Here is a 16,648-nt window from a genome sequence, read left to right on the forward strand (position 1 = left end):
ACTTCTTCTGGGTCCCCCACAAGGATGCAGGATCCTGAAGTTTTGTGATATTACAGGAAAAAAAAGAAGATACTCATCTCCTTCCTCTTGTGTATCTGCCCCTCCAATAAAAGTAATAGTAATAGAGTTTCCCTCTCCTCCATTCTGCTCTCATAGAATCCCTTATACAACTTGCTACACATATACTAATTGAAGCCAAAGATTCAAATAATAGATGATAGTGGATTAACATATTACTCTTATTAAAGACAATTTAAGTCATGGGTATATTTTTAGATTATAAGCCTTTCTGAAAAAAAAAAAGCTCAACTCATATAGTACCGATAGAAGGGAATTCCACAAATGGGCATATGCTGTCTCTTTATAACATATTCTGTTCTCCTTTTCTTCTGTTTTATCTATTTGACAATGATATAAAATTGTGTATGTTTTCTCAGTACAACTTTAAGTGAAATTGACTTCCAGACTTTGTATTTCACTGTCTTTGTATTAGTTGGAAAAATGGTTAATATACATGTCGAAATTGGAAAACTGTTTAGTCAACTAACAACCAGAAACCTCATTTTCCCAGCCTTTTGGCCATTCGTTCTTCAACACACACACACACACACACACACACACACACACACACACACACATTTAGGTCAAAAGCACTTGGTCTGGTGACTGGCAACTTCAGACAGCCTTAGAGGGAGTGCCACTTTCTCTCAGAAACTTCCCCTATGAAACTGAATTAGAAAACTCAAGAAGAGGGAGGCAGCCAAAACCAAAGCAATCTAGACAGTTTACCTTTGTCGATCAAACTAAACTCTCAGCAAAACAAGATGATCATCCATGTGCATGACAGTACAATAAGCAGCTTTGAAGAAGTGGGATGCAAATAGAATGTGAAGAATTTAATTTAAAAAAAGAGTACTGCTTTTTATAGGGTACTTTTGATCCTGACTCTTTGCTATGAGAGCACTCAGAAGGTATGAAGATTATCTAGACATTAGATAATAGAGATGCTACTGTTTATGAAGGTTTAGATCCACTTTTAGATGCACAAGTGGTTGGGGGGTGTGTATCTGTCCCAAGAAGGGACCTCTCTAGGTGTGTTGGCCTATCCTTAATGTCCTGGACGTGGTATTCTTCTGTTGTTTCTGCAATAGTCTGTGATTTTGTATCAATACACACTGGCAGGTTTCACTGTACCAATACATCTGCGGAGAGCAGAGTGTTGGGAAACATTGGGGGAAATGTCCATGTTCAGGCAGTTGACATATTGGAAGAAGCTGATTGGCATGAGAATTTCCCATCATACATTTTAAATGTATTCTTTCAAAACATAATCTTAGGTTGGCAGAAATTGCACACTCCCTTCTGAAGTTGGCACCATACGACACCCAGACAATGGAGAGCCGAGGGCTTCGGCGCTACATCATGGAGATGCTACCCATTACTGACTGGACAGCTGAGGCCGTGAGGCCGGCCCTCATCCTCATCTTAAAGAGATTGGATAGAATGTTCAACAAAATTCACAAGATGCCCACTTTGAGGTGAGGAGGCTTCCCAGTGAGCTGTTGACATGACAAACCTCAGAATTAAGATTGGTTGTTTTGTAAGATAGTGGATGGTTGAGTTAAAAGAACAACTTTAAAGGTTTGGATTGGTGTGTGTACATAGCTAACAAGATTATAACTGTCTAAGTATAAGAATATATATTTTGAGGAAATAATATTTTCTTTAAAAATATATGTGCTCATCCTGAAAAACCTATCCATTTTTAATTTTCATGTTCTTCTTCTGACACAAACAAGAAATTCAGTTATCTTCAGTTCCTTTTGAAACAATGTAAGATATAACATGAACAAAATAAGGAAAGAAGAAAAATTAACTATTGTTCAACATGCTATATTTAATATAATTGTATTTTTAGGTACCAATTCCAAGAAATGGCAAGTTTTAAAATAATCAGCCAAATAGAAGTTCACAGCATTGATATAAATACCTAATTCTTACTTCTTCATCTAATTCAGAATATGAAGTAAATACTCTTACTACTTTTTCCTGCTCAGTGGCTGGAGCACATCTGTTCATAATCTTCCTGTAAGCCATGTCTACGTAGAGATATGGGCCCAGTTTGGAAACTATAGTCCTAGTGAGCAGGTAGTTCAATTGATGCATGTTGGTAAATCCACTAAATTATCGATTTCAAGTTTGTGTTAGTTAGTGACAGAATTTTGGTAAATCCACTAAATTATCGATTTCAAGTTTGTGTTAGTTAGTGACAGAATATTCTCACCTTTCAAATAGAACCCAACAGTCAATGGAATTCTTATTGTTAAGAGTATATAGCACTTATTATTTTAGTCAGCAGAACTTTTCCAGAGAACAACCTGTGCTTCTCACATTTATTTGCTATAAGGAGTAATTGAAAAAAAAAACAAATAGTTTTATATCCTGTAATAAATGTGCAGCGGTATTTATTTCAGTGGTATAGAAATGGCTATTCTGGAAGCATTATTTAATTAGTGCTCCCAGTGGAACATTTGTGCAATGTCTGGCCCAAGATTTACAGCTATCTGATGAGGGTGTGCCAAAATAAATTGTTTAAGCAAATCAATATCTAAAGATGCTAAACACTCCATACACTGAGCTATTTGTCATCTGATTAAAGCTATTGTAAAGTACATCAAGCTTCCCCCAAACAGATTTTGGATTAATGATTTGACCAGTAAGTAGCAGGCAGTTTTGGGAAAAAGCATTATGTAAACATGGGGTTGAGATGGATGTAACATCTTCAGATAATCTGTGTTTAACACAAGAAATGTTGATTGAACATGACCTGTGGATCACCTGAGTATCGTCAGTATCAGGGATGTCGATGTACCTTCATTTTTTTTAAATAAGTTTCCATTTTGTCATTACTTTCCAACAAAAAATGCTAGTGAAAATATATTTCCAACAAAATATATGGAAATGGTATTGATATCAGCAGAAATCAAACTGTTAATTGGCACTACATAATTGAATATTCCAACACTGGGATAGTTAGTATTGATTATATTACATAAAATCCCAAACTTGTCTAATTTAGGGAAATAAGCGAGAGAAAGATGATAGATAGATAGATAGATAGATAGATAGACAAATTTCTTGGGAAACCAAGAAAGAACACTTTTAAAAATTGTCTATATTCTTCTAATGTGATTTTTGTGTCAAGAATCAAGTCATATAAGTCTGATTGTATTAGCCTAATTTTAAATCTAATGTGATCAAGTGTAGTCTGATACATGGTTTTCAGAAATGCAGCCTGAGTCAGATTAATTCTCTTGAGAGAAATAACCCCAGTGATGGTTCCCTAACATGGTAGTTTCAGGGTAACCAGGGAACTTAAGATGCAACCCATTCATCATCTCTGTTTTTTCTTCAATAGATTTTGTCTCATTAGTCGAATGGGGCAGGAGTGCCTCTGCTACGTTTTCCGTAACTTCTTCCCCTCCCAGTGTGCTCTGTACTTTTGGAACAACATGGGTAAACACCATCCCGTGTGAAGCACTTTGTTGTCTCAGACACGCATCCTGTCTTAGATGGTGTCAGAATCACTGTCTCATTCACTTGTTTCAGACTTACTCCAGAAGGGAGCCAAGCTGCTAATGGCTCCTATATTGTATTCCAGGCGACAGGTTGAGTGGGAGCCTGCCAGCAATTTGATTGAAGGGGTTTGTTTGACACTTCAGAGGCAGCCAATCATATCCTTCCTGCCTCACCTTAGGTCACTGATCAATGTCTGTGTCAATCTGGTGAGTAGCCAAGTGGCAATCTTATGAAACTTTGCAAAATTTAACTCTGCTATTGACTTCTCTGAATTGAAGATTTACAGGTCAACCACTTTGTGCCCCTATCTACCCGTGAAAACAGACGGCTCAGGTGACACTGAAAATAGTGAGGTACATTTCAAGGTGGTGCGTGGGGAGATACAATGGCCCATCCCTCCACAGATGGGATTTTGACGTACTGCTTCCCATGCACTACTTTGATAATTCACCTCTTCAAGTTGCGCTGAGAGTTGAGGGCTGCCAGTTGGAGAGTGGGGTGGTGGGAACCGCACAATTGGCTGGAAGCTGAGGTAGTATGGGGTTCGAGGAGCTTACAATGCCAAGAGGATTTTATTTATTTACTTCTTTATTTAGTGCTAAATTATGAGTTGGCCAGTCTAGGATTTACATGAAGAAAACATTTTTAATCATTTATGTAATATCTAGAGTCTGGTCCTGACAAGGTTTTGTACAATGTGTGGAAACCATGTCAGCACATTTCATTGAAGAGGATCTGCTGCTTAACTAGTTGAGCAATAACCTGTAGTGGGAATGCCTAGTGCAAATAGAGCCGCTGCCATCATCATTTTTGTGAGTATTTGCTTCATCAAAGAATGTTAAATGCGTTCCTTTGTATCCACAAGTGTCTAGTCTCCTGATCAGAATAGCTTTATAGTTCATCTCCCATAACTTACATAGTTAGTTATAGACATTCTACAAAACCTTGGCTGAATCTATGATACTATTTGATCTGACTCCAGATATTACATGTCTTCAGAAGAAGACAAAAAGAAATAAAAGATTGAAAGGAACATGTCCAACCTTCAATTTATTATCATTACTATGATTTCTCTTATTATTACTACTACTATTGCTATTATTGAATGAGACTCCCTAAGTGCGGTTGCATGAAATTGCAATAGTCAAGGCTGGTCATGTGCTCTGTTTGTATTTCAGGTGATGGGAGTGGTAGGACCTTCCAGTGTTGCTGACGGATTACCCCTTCTTCATCTCAGCCCTTATCTCTCACCACCTCTGCCCTTCAGCACAGCTGTTGTCCGGCTTGTAGCATTGCAGATACAGGTGTGACTGCCTTACCTGTTTGTCACGCTCCTTAAGTTGCTAGTGGAGGCACCAGATCCTGGTGTTCTCTTTTTTCTTTCTCTGCAAAGGCTGGGCAAAATCTGTGAAACAAAAATGCAAACATTTCCAAACTTTCATTGGTTTGGAACATCAGCCCTGAGCGTGGCCCTAAGTTGTGCTTCTGTAATTCTTCTTGAGATCTCAAAAATAGCAGAGTCATTTAGTGCTGCCACAACCTCCGGAATCACTGCAGTCATTTAACATGTGTGTAAAAGAATGGTTCACCAATAATGAACTCACAATCATTAATTTAAAGGGGCAGTAATATTCCAAGCCTAGTTTTCAATTGTTTTCAGAAAGTACTACAAAATAAAAATGGTATTTTCAAAATGGTATTACTAGACTTTGAATATATTAATTTTCTTTAATGATTGTGGGTTGAATATTATGAGTGCTTTTTTAAAAAAAAAAAAGTTCCCAGTTAACTCATTTGTTAAGATTAAAATAATCATTTCCAAAGCAAACCATGCAGAATACGAACCTTCTTGCTAACTAGTTGTGTCACTCAATTTTTGAAGGCTATAAATCACCCAAAAGTTATGAAATTAATGAAAAGTAACCACTAATGTAAACAGATAACCCTCCTACCCATTATCTGACAATCGAACTGGATAATTCATCGTCATGAGAATGGGTACGTGATAAAAAAAAAAGTAAGGAAGAATTATGGCTGCCATCCAGAAGGGAAATATTGTAAATCTTTAAAGTAATACATTTTACTAGCATGTGTACAAAGATTGTTTATTTCCTCATATATTATTTTTATTAATTGCTGTCTGGAACAAGTCCTTGGACAGAGGTCAGAGGGCTTCTGAATAACTTCTAAATGGAGCAATTTGCAAGTTTTTGTTTTCTTCCTTTTCCTTTGTCTGTAAAGTATGTATTGATGGACACATGAAGAAAATTAATGGGGAAATGACGTTGTTTTTGTAGCTGATAAGAGTATCATTATTTTTCATTTACTATTCAAGATGTTACTGTCTTTTTAGGTATATGCTTCTCAGTTATGACAAGCAAATGGTAAAGTATGAGTTTGAGTGACTCTCAGTTACTACACAGACAACAACTGAACTCATAGTTTCCAGGAGCAGCCAGCAGGGAGTTGACCGTCTTCATCATGCTATGTAAAAACAAACCTATTCAGTGGGTGTGGTGGTCAATTAACCTTTCTTTTTTATTATTGCTGCACAGGCATTAAAAGAAGATTTCCCCTTAAGCCATGTGATCTCCCCATTCACCAATCAAGAGCGAAGGGAGGGGATGCTTTTAAATCTGCTCATCCCATTTGTGCTCACAGTAGGATCTGGAAGCAAAGGTCTGGTTAATTCAATGACAGAAACTGTATAATTTGGGTTGTATTTTCTGAAGTGTCAGGCTGTTGCTCCTTTTTCCTTTTCCCAAGAAGGTCACCAGTGAAGTCAAATAAGGGTTTCTCTTTTTCTTCAGTTTAGCTACCCAGGGACAAGAGCTTCCCCACTCCATTTATTAGAAGATATTTAAAGTCAATTCTGCATGGCAAATATCAGCATGAAATTGTTTTACAACAACTAAGAAAAAGGCATTAGTTGAAGTGCAATGTGATGATAACTCATTGATGATGTGAACTTTACAACCTACTGACACTTGCTTCGGCAGAAAGCTATCATCCTTAAATTCCAATACATTTTCATTACTCCTCCTCCTTATGGAGTTTTCTCTTTTAGGAAAAGTTTGTCTCAAATGTGAGGACAGTGCATTGTAAATATTTGCAAAAAGAAAGGAGAGTGAAATGGTAAGCAGGAGATTTGGCCAAGAACACAAACTTTTAGCAGATCAGCTATGGAGGAACTAATCAAGTGCCAGGAATGCTGGTTTGTCCGTGGATAAAGCTTTACTTGGTGGGAAGCTTCAGAATGTGTAGGTGTTCTAGTTTAGAACTGGAATGAAAGTTGACTTTTTCTGTATCTATTGTGACTGTTTTTCTACCTGGTGACTTTATTTTTCTTTGCGCCACCTTCCTCCAAATCTACCCCCAGATAGCCCATGGCTGGAGCAGCCCGAGGTACAGCTGCTACTGCAGACGGTCATTAACGTGCTTTTGCCACCTCGGATCATCAGCACTTCTAGGAGCAAGAACTTCATGTTGGAGAGCTCTCCTGCCCACTGTTCCACCCCTGGGGATGCAGGGAAAGACTTGCGTCGGGAAGGGTTGGCTGAGTCTACCAGCCAAGCAGCATACTTGGGTGTGCATTTGTTTTTTTCTCTGTCTCTGGCTTTCATTTGGATATGCTCACATTATACCTTGACTCAGAAAATATTTAGAGAGAGCTCAACTGAGGGACCTGTACTTTGGGTAACAGGCTAAGCCTTTGCCTGTGGCAGAGCATCCCATATGGGTGCTGGCTCAAATCCCAGCTAGTCTACTTCCAATCCAGCTCCCTGCTTATGCATCTGGGAACAAAGCAGAAGATGCCCCAAGTGCCTGGGTCCCTGCATCCATGTGCTAGATCCAAACGAAGTCTGGTTTTGGCTTCAGCCTGGCCCAAGGCTGGTCATTGTAGCAATCTAGAGATATGGAAGATGTGTGTGCATGCATGTGTGATCTCTATATAACTCTGCCGTTCAAAGGAAATCACAAACAAACAAACTCAGAGGGCAGGCTTGCTTGGGTAGATCTGGTTAATCTGTGTTTGTCCAGGAAGGAAGGAAGAGAAAAGAAAGAGAAGATGGGGTGACGGGTAGAGCAATGGCTCAATTTGCCAATTCTCTGCATGCAAGCATCGGTATCCATATATATAGGTACTGCTCTGTGTCCCACATGCTCTACTTCCCATCTAGCTCCCTGCTTGTGGCCTGGGAAAGTAGAGGATGACCCAAAGTCTTGGAACCCTACACCTGCATTAGAGACCCAGAAGAAGCTCCTGGCTCCTGACTTTGGATCATCTCAGTTCTGGCTGTTGCAGCCATTGGGCAGCGAACTAGCAGATCAAAGATCTTTCTGTCTCTCCTTCTCTCTGTAAACCTGCTTTTCCATTAAAAATAAATAAACCTTAAAAAAATTCAATCCAGGGCCCGGCAATGTGGCCTAGCAGCTAAAGTCCTCACCTTGAACGCACTGGGATCCCATATGGGTGCCAGTTCTAATCCCGGCAGTTCCACTTCTTATCCAGCTCCCTGCTTGTAGCCTGGGAAAGCAGTCAAGGCCAGCCCAAAGCCTTGGGACTCTGCACCTGTGTGGGAAACCTGGAAGAAGTTCCTGGATCCTGGCTTCGGATCAGCATAGCACCGGCCATTGCACTCACTTGGGGAGTGAATCATCAGATGGAAGATCTTTCTCTCTGTCTCTCCTCCTCTCTGGATATGTGACTTTCCAATAAAAATAAAATAAATCTTTAAAAAAATTCAATCCAGAAAGTATCGAAAGTATTTGAATATGTGGAGAAGCCACTTGAACCAAAGGAAACTCTTGTGAAAGTCTGGTTTCCTTCAGTAAACTCATGCCAAAAAAAGCAAAGTACTTTGATATCTGCAGTGCCTTGTTGTTTTATGGGTGTCTGGGCATATAAAAAAGTCTTCTGTAACAAGAATTCCTGCTTGCTGATTATGTAAAAAATCACTAATGGGATTTAGTAGCTGTTATCAGATCTGGATTCAGACTAGTAAACAGGCCACTACATTGCACAATCACAAGGTTCATTCGTCTGTCCTCCGTGTGAACGGAACCCCTGGAGGAACGCAGCCAAAGTCCTGCACAGCAAAATATGATGATCTTACAGCAAGCTCTGTCCCCTACTAGCTATTTTTCTTCCCTTAAAATATTGTTTCTAAATCTGCATCTCTTTTTAAGATTTTTTTTTAATCGGAGAGTCAAATTTACAGAGAGAATGACAGAGATAAAGATCCTCCATGTGCTGGTGGCTTCAAGGGCTGAGTTGAGCTGATCTTAAAGCCAAGAACCAAAAGTTTCTTCTAGGTTTCCCATACCAGTACAGGGTCCCTAGGCTTTGGGCCATCCTCAGCTTCTTTCCCAGATTTGGGACCTAAATCACCATCTTGTTTTTTCTGAGACTAATCCTCTGTTCTCTATAGGCTTGCCAATTTCCTCTCCACTTTGTATCCTAAATTCCCATTACTCTGTCTCTGCATTTAACTATGTGACAAGGGAAAGCCACTCTTTGGCCCTCATTAACCTGGGCTGCAAGAAAAGACCATTGGTGCCACAGCAATGAGAATAATAGACATTGGCAACAGGAAATCTCAAAAGGTTGAAGTTGGGCAAAAAAACAATCTTCCTTAATATGTTTCAGTTCACCAAAGCAGGTCTTAGTAGGGAACATAAGATGAACGCAAATATATGGATAAAATGAGGCCCTTACATTTTGACATGTGTGAGATATTTGAGATGCATTATAAGGGGTTAACAGTGAAAATGGAAAAGGAGAAAAGGAAGCAAGGAATGCCTGTGCACGGAACTTGCCCACATGGGTGCCCAGCTGCCAAAGGCATGAAAAATAGGGATGAAATAAAACCCAGACTCCGGCAAAGAGCACTGCATGACAATTAGGTATGTACGGAGGATGATAAAGGTGCTTATTGTGTTATACAAGGATGTGAGAAAACACTAAGTAGCTATCTGCAATCCTTTCCACTATCTGCCTTTAAAAAAAAAGCATATTTACTTATGATCAGCTGAAAGGTAGAGTGAGAAACAGAAAAAGAAGAGTTAAGGAGAGTTCTTTATACCAATTCCCTCCTCAAATGCTCGCCACATCTAAGGCAAGACTGGGCTGAAGTAACAGGTGCAAAATCCAATCTGGGTTTCTTGTGTAGCCGGCAGGGACCCAAACACTTGAACCATCACCTGCCTCTCAGGGTGCACATTAGCAGGAAGCCAGATGGAAGACAGTAACTGGAACTCAGACCACATACTCCCATATGGAATGCAGGTGTCCCAATGGTAACTCTTAACAGCCGTGCCACAAATGTACTCCACACTTTCTGCAGTTTTAATTGCATTGGGTTCTTGTTCTTCTTACTTTATTACTTTATTTACTGGACCTCAACTTAAAGCTGTTTCACCATCAGAACACTAAGAAACTGATTCTGTGCTCATGTAGGGAGTAAAGAGGCTAAGAACCAGGAAGTTTTGGTAAGTTAACTGCACACACAATTAGTGACAGGCCAGATTCAAACCCATGCCATCCTTTACCAGGGTCTGTGTTTTTCTGCACCTTGTTGTAAAGGGTTGGCACTTTGGGATGATGCAGCTGAAGCTGGAGAGCAGACTTTTCTGAAACCCAAACTCGGAACTATTGTTTGTTTACTTGAAAGAGAGAAAGTGAAACGAAAAGGGAGGGTTGAGGAGAAGGATACCTAACAACATCGCGTTCTGTGTTATAAGACATGGCTTTCTCCCCCTGGAAACGTCCCTGTGATGGTCAGGGTGCACATTTTAAAATTCAGTATACTTTTAGAAAGATCTTTGTGTTCTAATCAGTCATAGCATGTTTACCAAAATTCTTAGATTCCACGATAAATGGGCTTAAGACATAACAGGAGGCCCCTGGTCACTTGACTATCTCATGGCAGACCTTGTGAGGAGAGCAGCAATCGCAGAGGAAGTTTCCATCAGTCATTCACATCTTCACAGTGCTCTGGTTGTCCCAGAGAGAGAGAGAGAGAGAGAGAGAGAGAGAGAGGAAAGTGAAAGAAAGAAGGAAGGAAGGGAAGAGGGGAGAGATAAACCATAAAACAAATGCCACAGGGAGTAGTAATAGATATGATAGGGTAGATTCTCCACCTGGAAGGGTGTACTCACTGCTTACTACTGAGGAGCAGTTTAAAGTCGGGTTGGAGAGAGAGCAAGGGAGGGGAAGGACTTTTATCTTCATGCATGGCTACGTGGTGTACCTTTTTTTTTTTTTTAAGATTTGTTTATTTTTATTTGAAAGGCAGATTTTACAGAAAGAGAAGTTTTTGTATCTCCTGGTTCACTTTCCAAATGTCCACAACAGCCGGAGCTGAGCTGACCAGAGCTAGGAGCCAGTAGGTTCTTCTGGATCTCCCACAAGGGTGCAGGGTCCCAAGGAGCTGAGCCATCCTCAACTGCCCTCACAGGTCCTAAGCAGACAGCAGGAATGGAAGTAGAGTCCACATGGCGTCCAGAACCAGCACACGTATAGGATGCTAGTGCCACAAGAATGAGGATTAGTTTGTAGCACCACTGTGCCAGTTCTGCTTTTATCTTTAATACAAATATTTGGGCCCAGCCTAGTGGCCATAGTATCCCATATGGACGCTGGCTCATGTCCCAACTGCTCCACTTCCCACCCAGCTCCCTGCTTGTGGCCTGGGAAAGCAGTAGAGAACAGCCCAAAGCCTTGGAACCCTGCACCTGTGTGGGAGACCCAGAAGAAGCTGCTGGCTCCTGGCTTCAGTTTGGATCACCTCCAAAACCAGCGGACAGAAGATCTTTCTCTCCGTCTCTTCTTCCCTCTGTAAATCTGACTTTCCAATAAAATAAATAAATGGATCTTTAAATGTGTTTTTAAAAATACAAATATGTCCATGCTTAAAAGAATAAAAGAAAAATGAAAATATCCATGATTTAACTGAGAATATCCATGATGTGCCGGCATTTTCATAAAGCTAAAATGACACAGCTTTTGGAAAATAAAACTCCAGCCACACCTCATATTTAGAAATATTTGCCTTTGAATTATGTGGACCACTTTGCTCTTGATTTTTCCAAATGGCAGCTTAATGCCTTTAAGATATTTGTGTTTTCCTAGTCAGACAAAGATTTGTCTTGATGTCAGGAATACTCCAGCTTATGAGTGCACATTAACTTTTTGAAAGTACAGGATGAGTTTGGAAATACGGGAAATATTCAGATTTGTGGAACGCTGTGGGTGTGGGTGAGGTTCCTCTGACGACCAGGCCTGCAAGCTCACTTTTCTCTTCTGCTGTGAAGCCCTAAAGGTGATTCTTGTCTGCTTTGAGCGGCAGCTGGGCAGCCAGTGGTACTGGCTGAGCCTCCAGGTGAAGGAAATGGCCCTGCGCAAAGTGGGCGGCCTGGCCCTCTGGGACTTCCTGGACTTCATCGTGCGGACCCGGATCCCGATCTTCGTGCTCCTGCGCCCTTTCATCCAGTGTAAGGTGTGCGGTGGGCTCCTGTTCCTGAAAGGGACAAATCCCATCAATATGTTGTTCTCCATTAAGCCGGGAAATGGAAGGAGTGTTCGTGGGATGCGTGTAGCCAGTTAGTAGGGTCTGCTAATACCTTGCTTGGAGAGAAAACCCCCACAAAAACATGTCCAAATGGCAAACTCGTCTTTAAGGTCCTCCACAGAAAGGTGTTTTTGTTTGTTTTGTTTTGTTTTGTTTTGTTTTTCTTTAAAACCTATAAAAACTTTGCCCTTTCCCCATTTATCACCCCCTCCCCTCCCCTCAAATTATTGGCTCCAGGAAACAGCCCGGAGAATGTTCCCCTGTTTGCAGTGCATTAATGCATACTTATTTTGAAGAAATACGTGAAAAAGATGAGATTCTTTGAGACCCTCAGAATTCACTGATTCTGGTTCTTTTCATGTTTGTTTCTTGTGGGCAGTGACTGAAGATCGCATATTTATAAGGCACTTGCTGTATTCAATACTATTATAAGAACTTCCCACGCAGCACTCTGTTAACTTCTCAAAACTAGAAAGCAGGGACAGTGACTAGGCCATTTTAGAGATGGGGAAATAAAGAACCTGAGAATCTGTGTCTCCCTCTCAGCTTCTGGCCCAGCCCGCAGAGAACCACGAGGAGCTTTCTGCCCGGCAACACATCGCAGACCAGCTGGAACGGCGCTTCATACCGCGCCCGCTGTGTAAGAGCTCCCTCATTGCTGAATTCAACAGTGAGCTCAAGATCCTCAAAGAGGCGGTGCACAGTGGGTCCGGTGAGTCTGCCTGGGGTGTTTTGAGTTCGTTGGACGGACAGTACTGGCAAGCAGTTGCTGTCACAGGAGTATGAAAAAGTCTAACTTCACATGCTTTCTAAATTTTTTTTTCAGTCTGTTTTGGTAAACTCTTTCTTGAGTTTTTAATTGGGAAGAGGGAAATCACTTAACTTCTTTCCTTTTTGAAAAAGAGAAAAAGGACTCTCATTTATTTAGCATCTAATATTCCATCAGTTTTCCCCCCATAGATGTTATTTCCTTGACCACATGTAAGTATCTTACAGCTGCATATCTGAAAGTCCTCTAAAAGGATAAGGAAACTACGACTGCACAAAAGCTAAATAACTTACACGTATACAGAGTGTTGACAGAGAGGCTATTTTAAACCAGATCCCTTTACTGAAAGCCTTTAGCTTCCAACAAGTTGAAAGGAATGGGTCGAATTAAAGTTGGATGGTGTGAGGTAAAACTTTCTTTACATCCTTCAGAACACTGTCTTTAGCAGTGCATTGTTTGCTTTTCACAATTAGCCTAACAGCAAAATGCTAGGAAAGAAAATTAAGTGATCATCTGCCATTAGAGGGCACTCGTTACCTATAAGAATGCTGTATGCATTGTGTTTTTTGTTTTGTTTTGTTTTTATTTTTCCTTTCTGTTGTCAGTAGATAAGTACAAGTGAAACTACAATGCTCTTGAGATATTCCGACACAGAACTGAGGGGTGCTTTGTAGGGTGTAACGTCCAAAAAAGGAGAAAGAGAATGCACTGTTGGTGTGTTCTGGTTCTCATTGTTGGGTTTGCATCACGCAACTTGCGTTATACTTCCCTATGTTTATGCCAGGTGAAGTATATTTCTCAGTACGAATTGGCAAGATGGAAGCTATAAGTTATGTCAACATAACTTTTCATCATACCTGCCTTGGAAAAGGAAGCAGAAAAAACAGTAATTCAAAGCATCTTATGCTGTCAAAAATGTCATGCTCTTACAGGGAAGCAATCCAATTATAATATATCCAGGTCAATATTGATGGGAAAAAAAAACCCTCAGTGCCATTTGACCTATAAGATCATTTGTCTGGGGCCCGGCGGCGTGGCCTAGCGGCTAAAAGTCCTCGCCTTGAACGCGCCGGGATCCCATATGGGCGCCGGTTCTAATCCCGGCAGCTCCACTTCCCATCCAGCTCCCTGCTTGTGGCCTGGGAAAGCAGTCGAGGACGGCCCAATGCTTTGGGACCCTGCACCCACGTGGGAGACCTGGAAGAGGTTCCAGGTTCCTGGCATCGGATCAGCGCGCACCGGCCCGTTGCGGCTCACTTGGGGAGTGAATCATCGGATGGAAGATCTTCCTCTCTGTCTCTCCTCCTCTCTGTATATCTGACTTTGTAATAAAAATAAATCTTTAAAAAAAAAAAAGATCATTTGTCTGGCAGAGAGCAGTATGTCTGTATGCAGACAGAACAAGGATGGACTTCCAATGAAATGGGTGAAAATGTCCTGGCAGTTGGATGTTGGACTCCCCGACACTGTCCATGCCTACATTGTTGGGAGACACTTCAGCGGCAGCACGATGGACTTATGACTGTTCATGAAGGACACCCATTGTAAAACTGGAGCAGAAATCAGTGCAGAGGGGAGGGAACTTGGGGGTGGGAAATCTCAGTGCCTATTACATTGTATCATAAAACAAAATTTTGAAAAAGATCATTTTTCTGGGACCCACCATTTGACTGCCCTGTCCTAAAAAAAAAAAAAAAAAAAAAATCCAAGTGGTCATGAGAGACTTTGAAACTAATATTTGTTTTCTTTTACAATCTTCACCATGCATTCCTCTCTGTCTCTCAATCTCTCCAGCCTACCAAGGGAAAACATCCATCAGCACTGTGGGCACCTCCACCTCCGCTTACCGCCTCAGCCTGGCCACCATGTCCCGCTCCAACACGGGCACGGGCACTGTCTGGGAGCAGGACAGTGAGCCCTCCCAGCAGGCTTCACAGGACACCCTGAGTCGGACTGACGAGGAGGATGAGGAAAGTAGGTCATCTCAGAAAATCCAGCGGGGCTCACAGCTGGACCATGCAAGTGAGGGCTTGGGAATGATTTCAGCCCTTCCAATCTTTTTGAGCTCTGGCACCTTATTTTACAAAATGAATGCAAATTGAAATTGTGACTGATAACGATGATTTCTAAAGCTTGCTGTGCTTAGATTCCTTGAAAGAATTCAGGCAGAAGGTAAAGCTTTAGTAACACCTAAATCCCCCATGTATTTAACTATTACCAATTCCCACTTAAATTATAGTAATTCAGCAGAAATGCTAGACATCCATTAGAGAGTTCCTGAGCACCTGTGTGACATGACTGGGTGATGTATGTGCTCAGGGCTTGGATGGCCCCTTTCAGCAGCGCTAGCCAGCATCAACCAGAGGCTGCCCAAGGGGATCCAGCCCACGCTGGAGGTAAGAGAACCCCCAATGATGCATGAGTCTAGGAGATTGTAATTCATGTGCCAAGACTTGGTGTTATTGAGATGGGGAGAAATCCAATCAAGAGAGACTTCAGGTGTATCCTTAACAAGAGTAGGCATTAAAAAGTGAAAGTTGAGACAAGGTTTTCATTAAATCTCAGTTATTTAAGAGGTTGCCAGGTTGTGCTGTTTCCCACTGCCTTTTACAAGTGTCAGCCACAAAAAGTCCCACTCTGAACTAATTTAAACAGGGCAAATTGTGTTAAGATGAGTGAAAGCGTTTTCATGTTACACTAGTTTGGTGTGTCAGAGAAGAAAATTAATAGAAGTCATCAGAGGAGTAAGCATTTAGTTGGGCAGTTAAGGCACCCATGTCGCACGGCGGAGTACCTGGGACTGAAACCTGGCTCTTGCTCCCTACTGCAGCTTCCTTCCAGTGCAGGTGCAGGGCGTGAGGGTCGCTCAAATACTTGGGTCACTGCGAATCATGTGGGAGACCTATATCAAGTTCCAGGTTCCTCCAGGCCCCTGGCAATAAAGGCATTTAGGCAATAAACTAGCACACAAAATATCTGTGTCTTGTGCCTTTCCCTGTTTCTCTACCTTTTAAATAAATGTAAATGTAGAAAAATCTTGAAATATCTTGACCAATAAAATAATGAGGGAAACAAGGATGAGCAATTTGGAAGTTCATGAAGTCCTGGTAACAGTTCAGAACTCAAAAGTAAAAGCCAAGAGAGAAAAAAAGGTGAAATCCGATTTAGTTTCTCCCACCTTTTTTTTTTTTTTTTGTCTAATGACAGTCTATTGCTTATGGAGCTGAAACTGTTTTGCAGGCAAAGTGATGAATAACTAGATTATTTAACCAGTAGGAAGGGGCTAGGGAATAAGAACTGGGAAGACCTAAGCAGAAATCTCATTGGCTAAGCATCTACATTCAATATACCAATGAAGTATGCAATGTGAGTGGGGCACTTGGAATGAGACAGCATGCAGTTTCTGGCTAACATGTCTGTTTTCAGACATCACAAGGCTGCTAAGAAATGGCAGGGTGTGGTTGTGATGTGAATACATTTATATGGGATGGGATAGGAAAGCCAGCTTGTTTTTTCCCTTCAGTCACCAGACACTTGTCTAGGTAGAAGATGACTAACAAGGAAATATGACAAAGAATTACTCTGTGCCCTGTAAGATATTGGATATAGTCTTGAAGAGATAACAGACATGTGCAACAAACAACGCTTTAGAAAGGCTTGATGGAACGCAACACAAGTTTAATCACCTCACAAATATTGGAGATAAACATGTTAAGTGATAAATTTG

The 16,648-nt window shown here is 41.1% G+C and overlaps 1 protein-coding gene across 4 annotated transcripts in view; it reads left to right on the plus strand.

Annotated features, from left to right (window-relative positions):
• UNC80 (unc-80 homolog, NALCN channel complex subunit) overlaps positions 1-16,648 on the plus strand; it is a 176,419-nt gene that overhangs the window by 144,092 nt on the left and 15,679 nt on the right. For all 4 annotated transcript variants that reach the window (XM_058664936.1, XM_058664938.1, XM_058664937.1 and 1 more), the window contains 8 exons: positions 1,338-1,538; positions 3,662-3,785; positions 4,758-4,883; positions 6,135-6,258; positions 6,959-7,165; positions 11,896-12,080; positions 12,699-12,864; positions 14,716-14,895. In XM_058664936.1, the coding sequence (XP_058520919.1) occupies positions 1,338-1,538; positions 3,662-3,785; positions 4,758-4,883; positions 6,135-6,258; positions 6,959-7,165; positions 11,896-12,080; positions 12,699-12,864; positions 14,716-14,895 (1,313 nt within the window). The remainder of the gene's footprint in view (positions 1-1,337; positions 1,539-3,661; positions 3,786-4,757; positions 4,884-6,134; positions 6,259-6,958; positions 7,166-11,895; positions 12,081-12,698; positions 12,865-14,715; positions 14,896-16,648) is intronic.

This window comes from Ochotona princeps, chromosome 5 (genome assembly GCF_030435755.1).
Source record: "Ochotona princeps isolate mOchPri1 chromosome 5, mOchPri1.hap1, whole genome shotgun sequence".
Taxonomy (NCBI): domain Eukaryota; kingdom Metazoa; phylum Chordata; class Mammalia; order Lagomorpha; family Ochotonidae; genus Ochotona; species Ochotona princeps.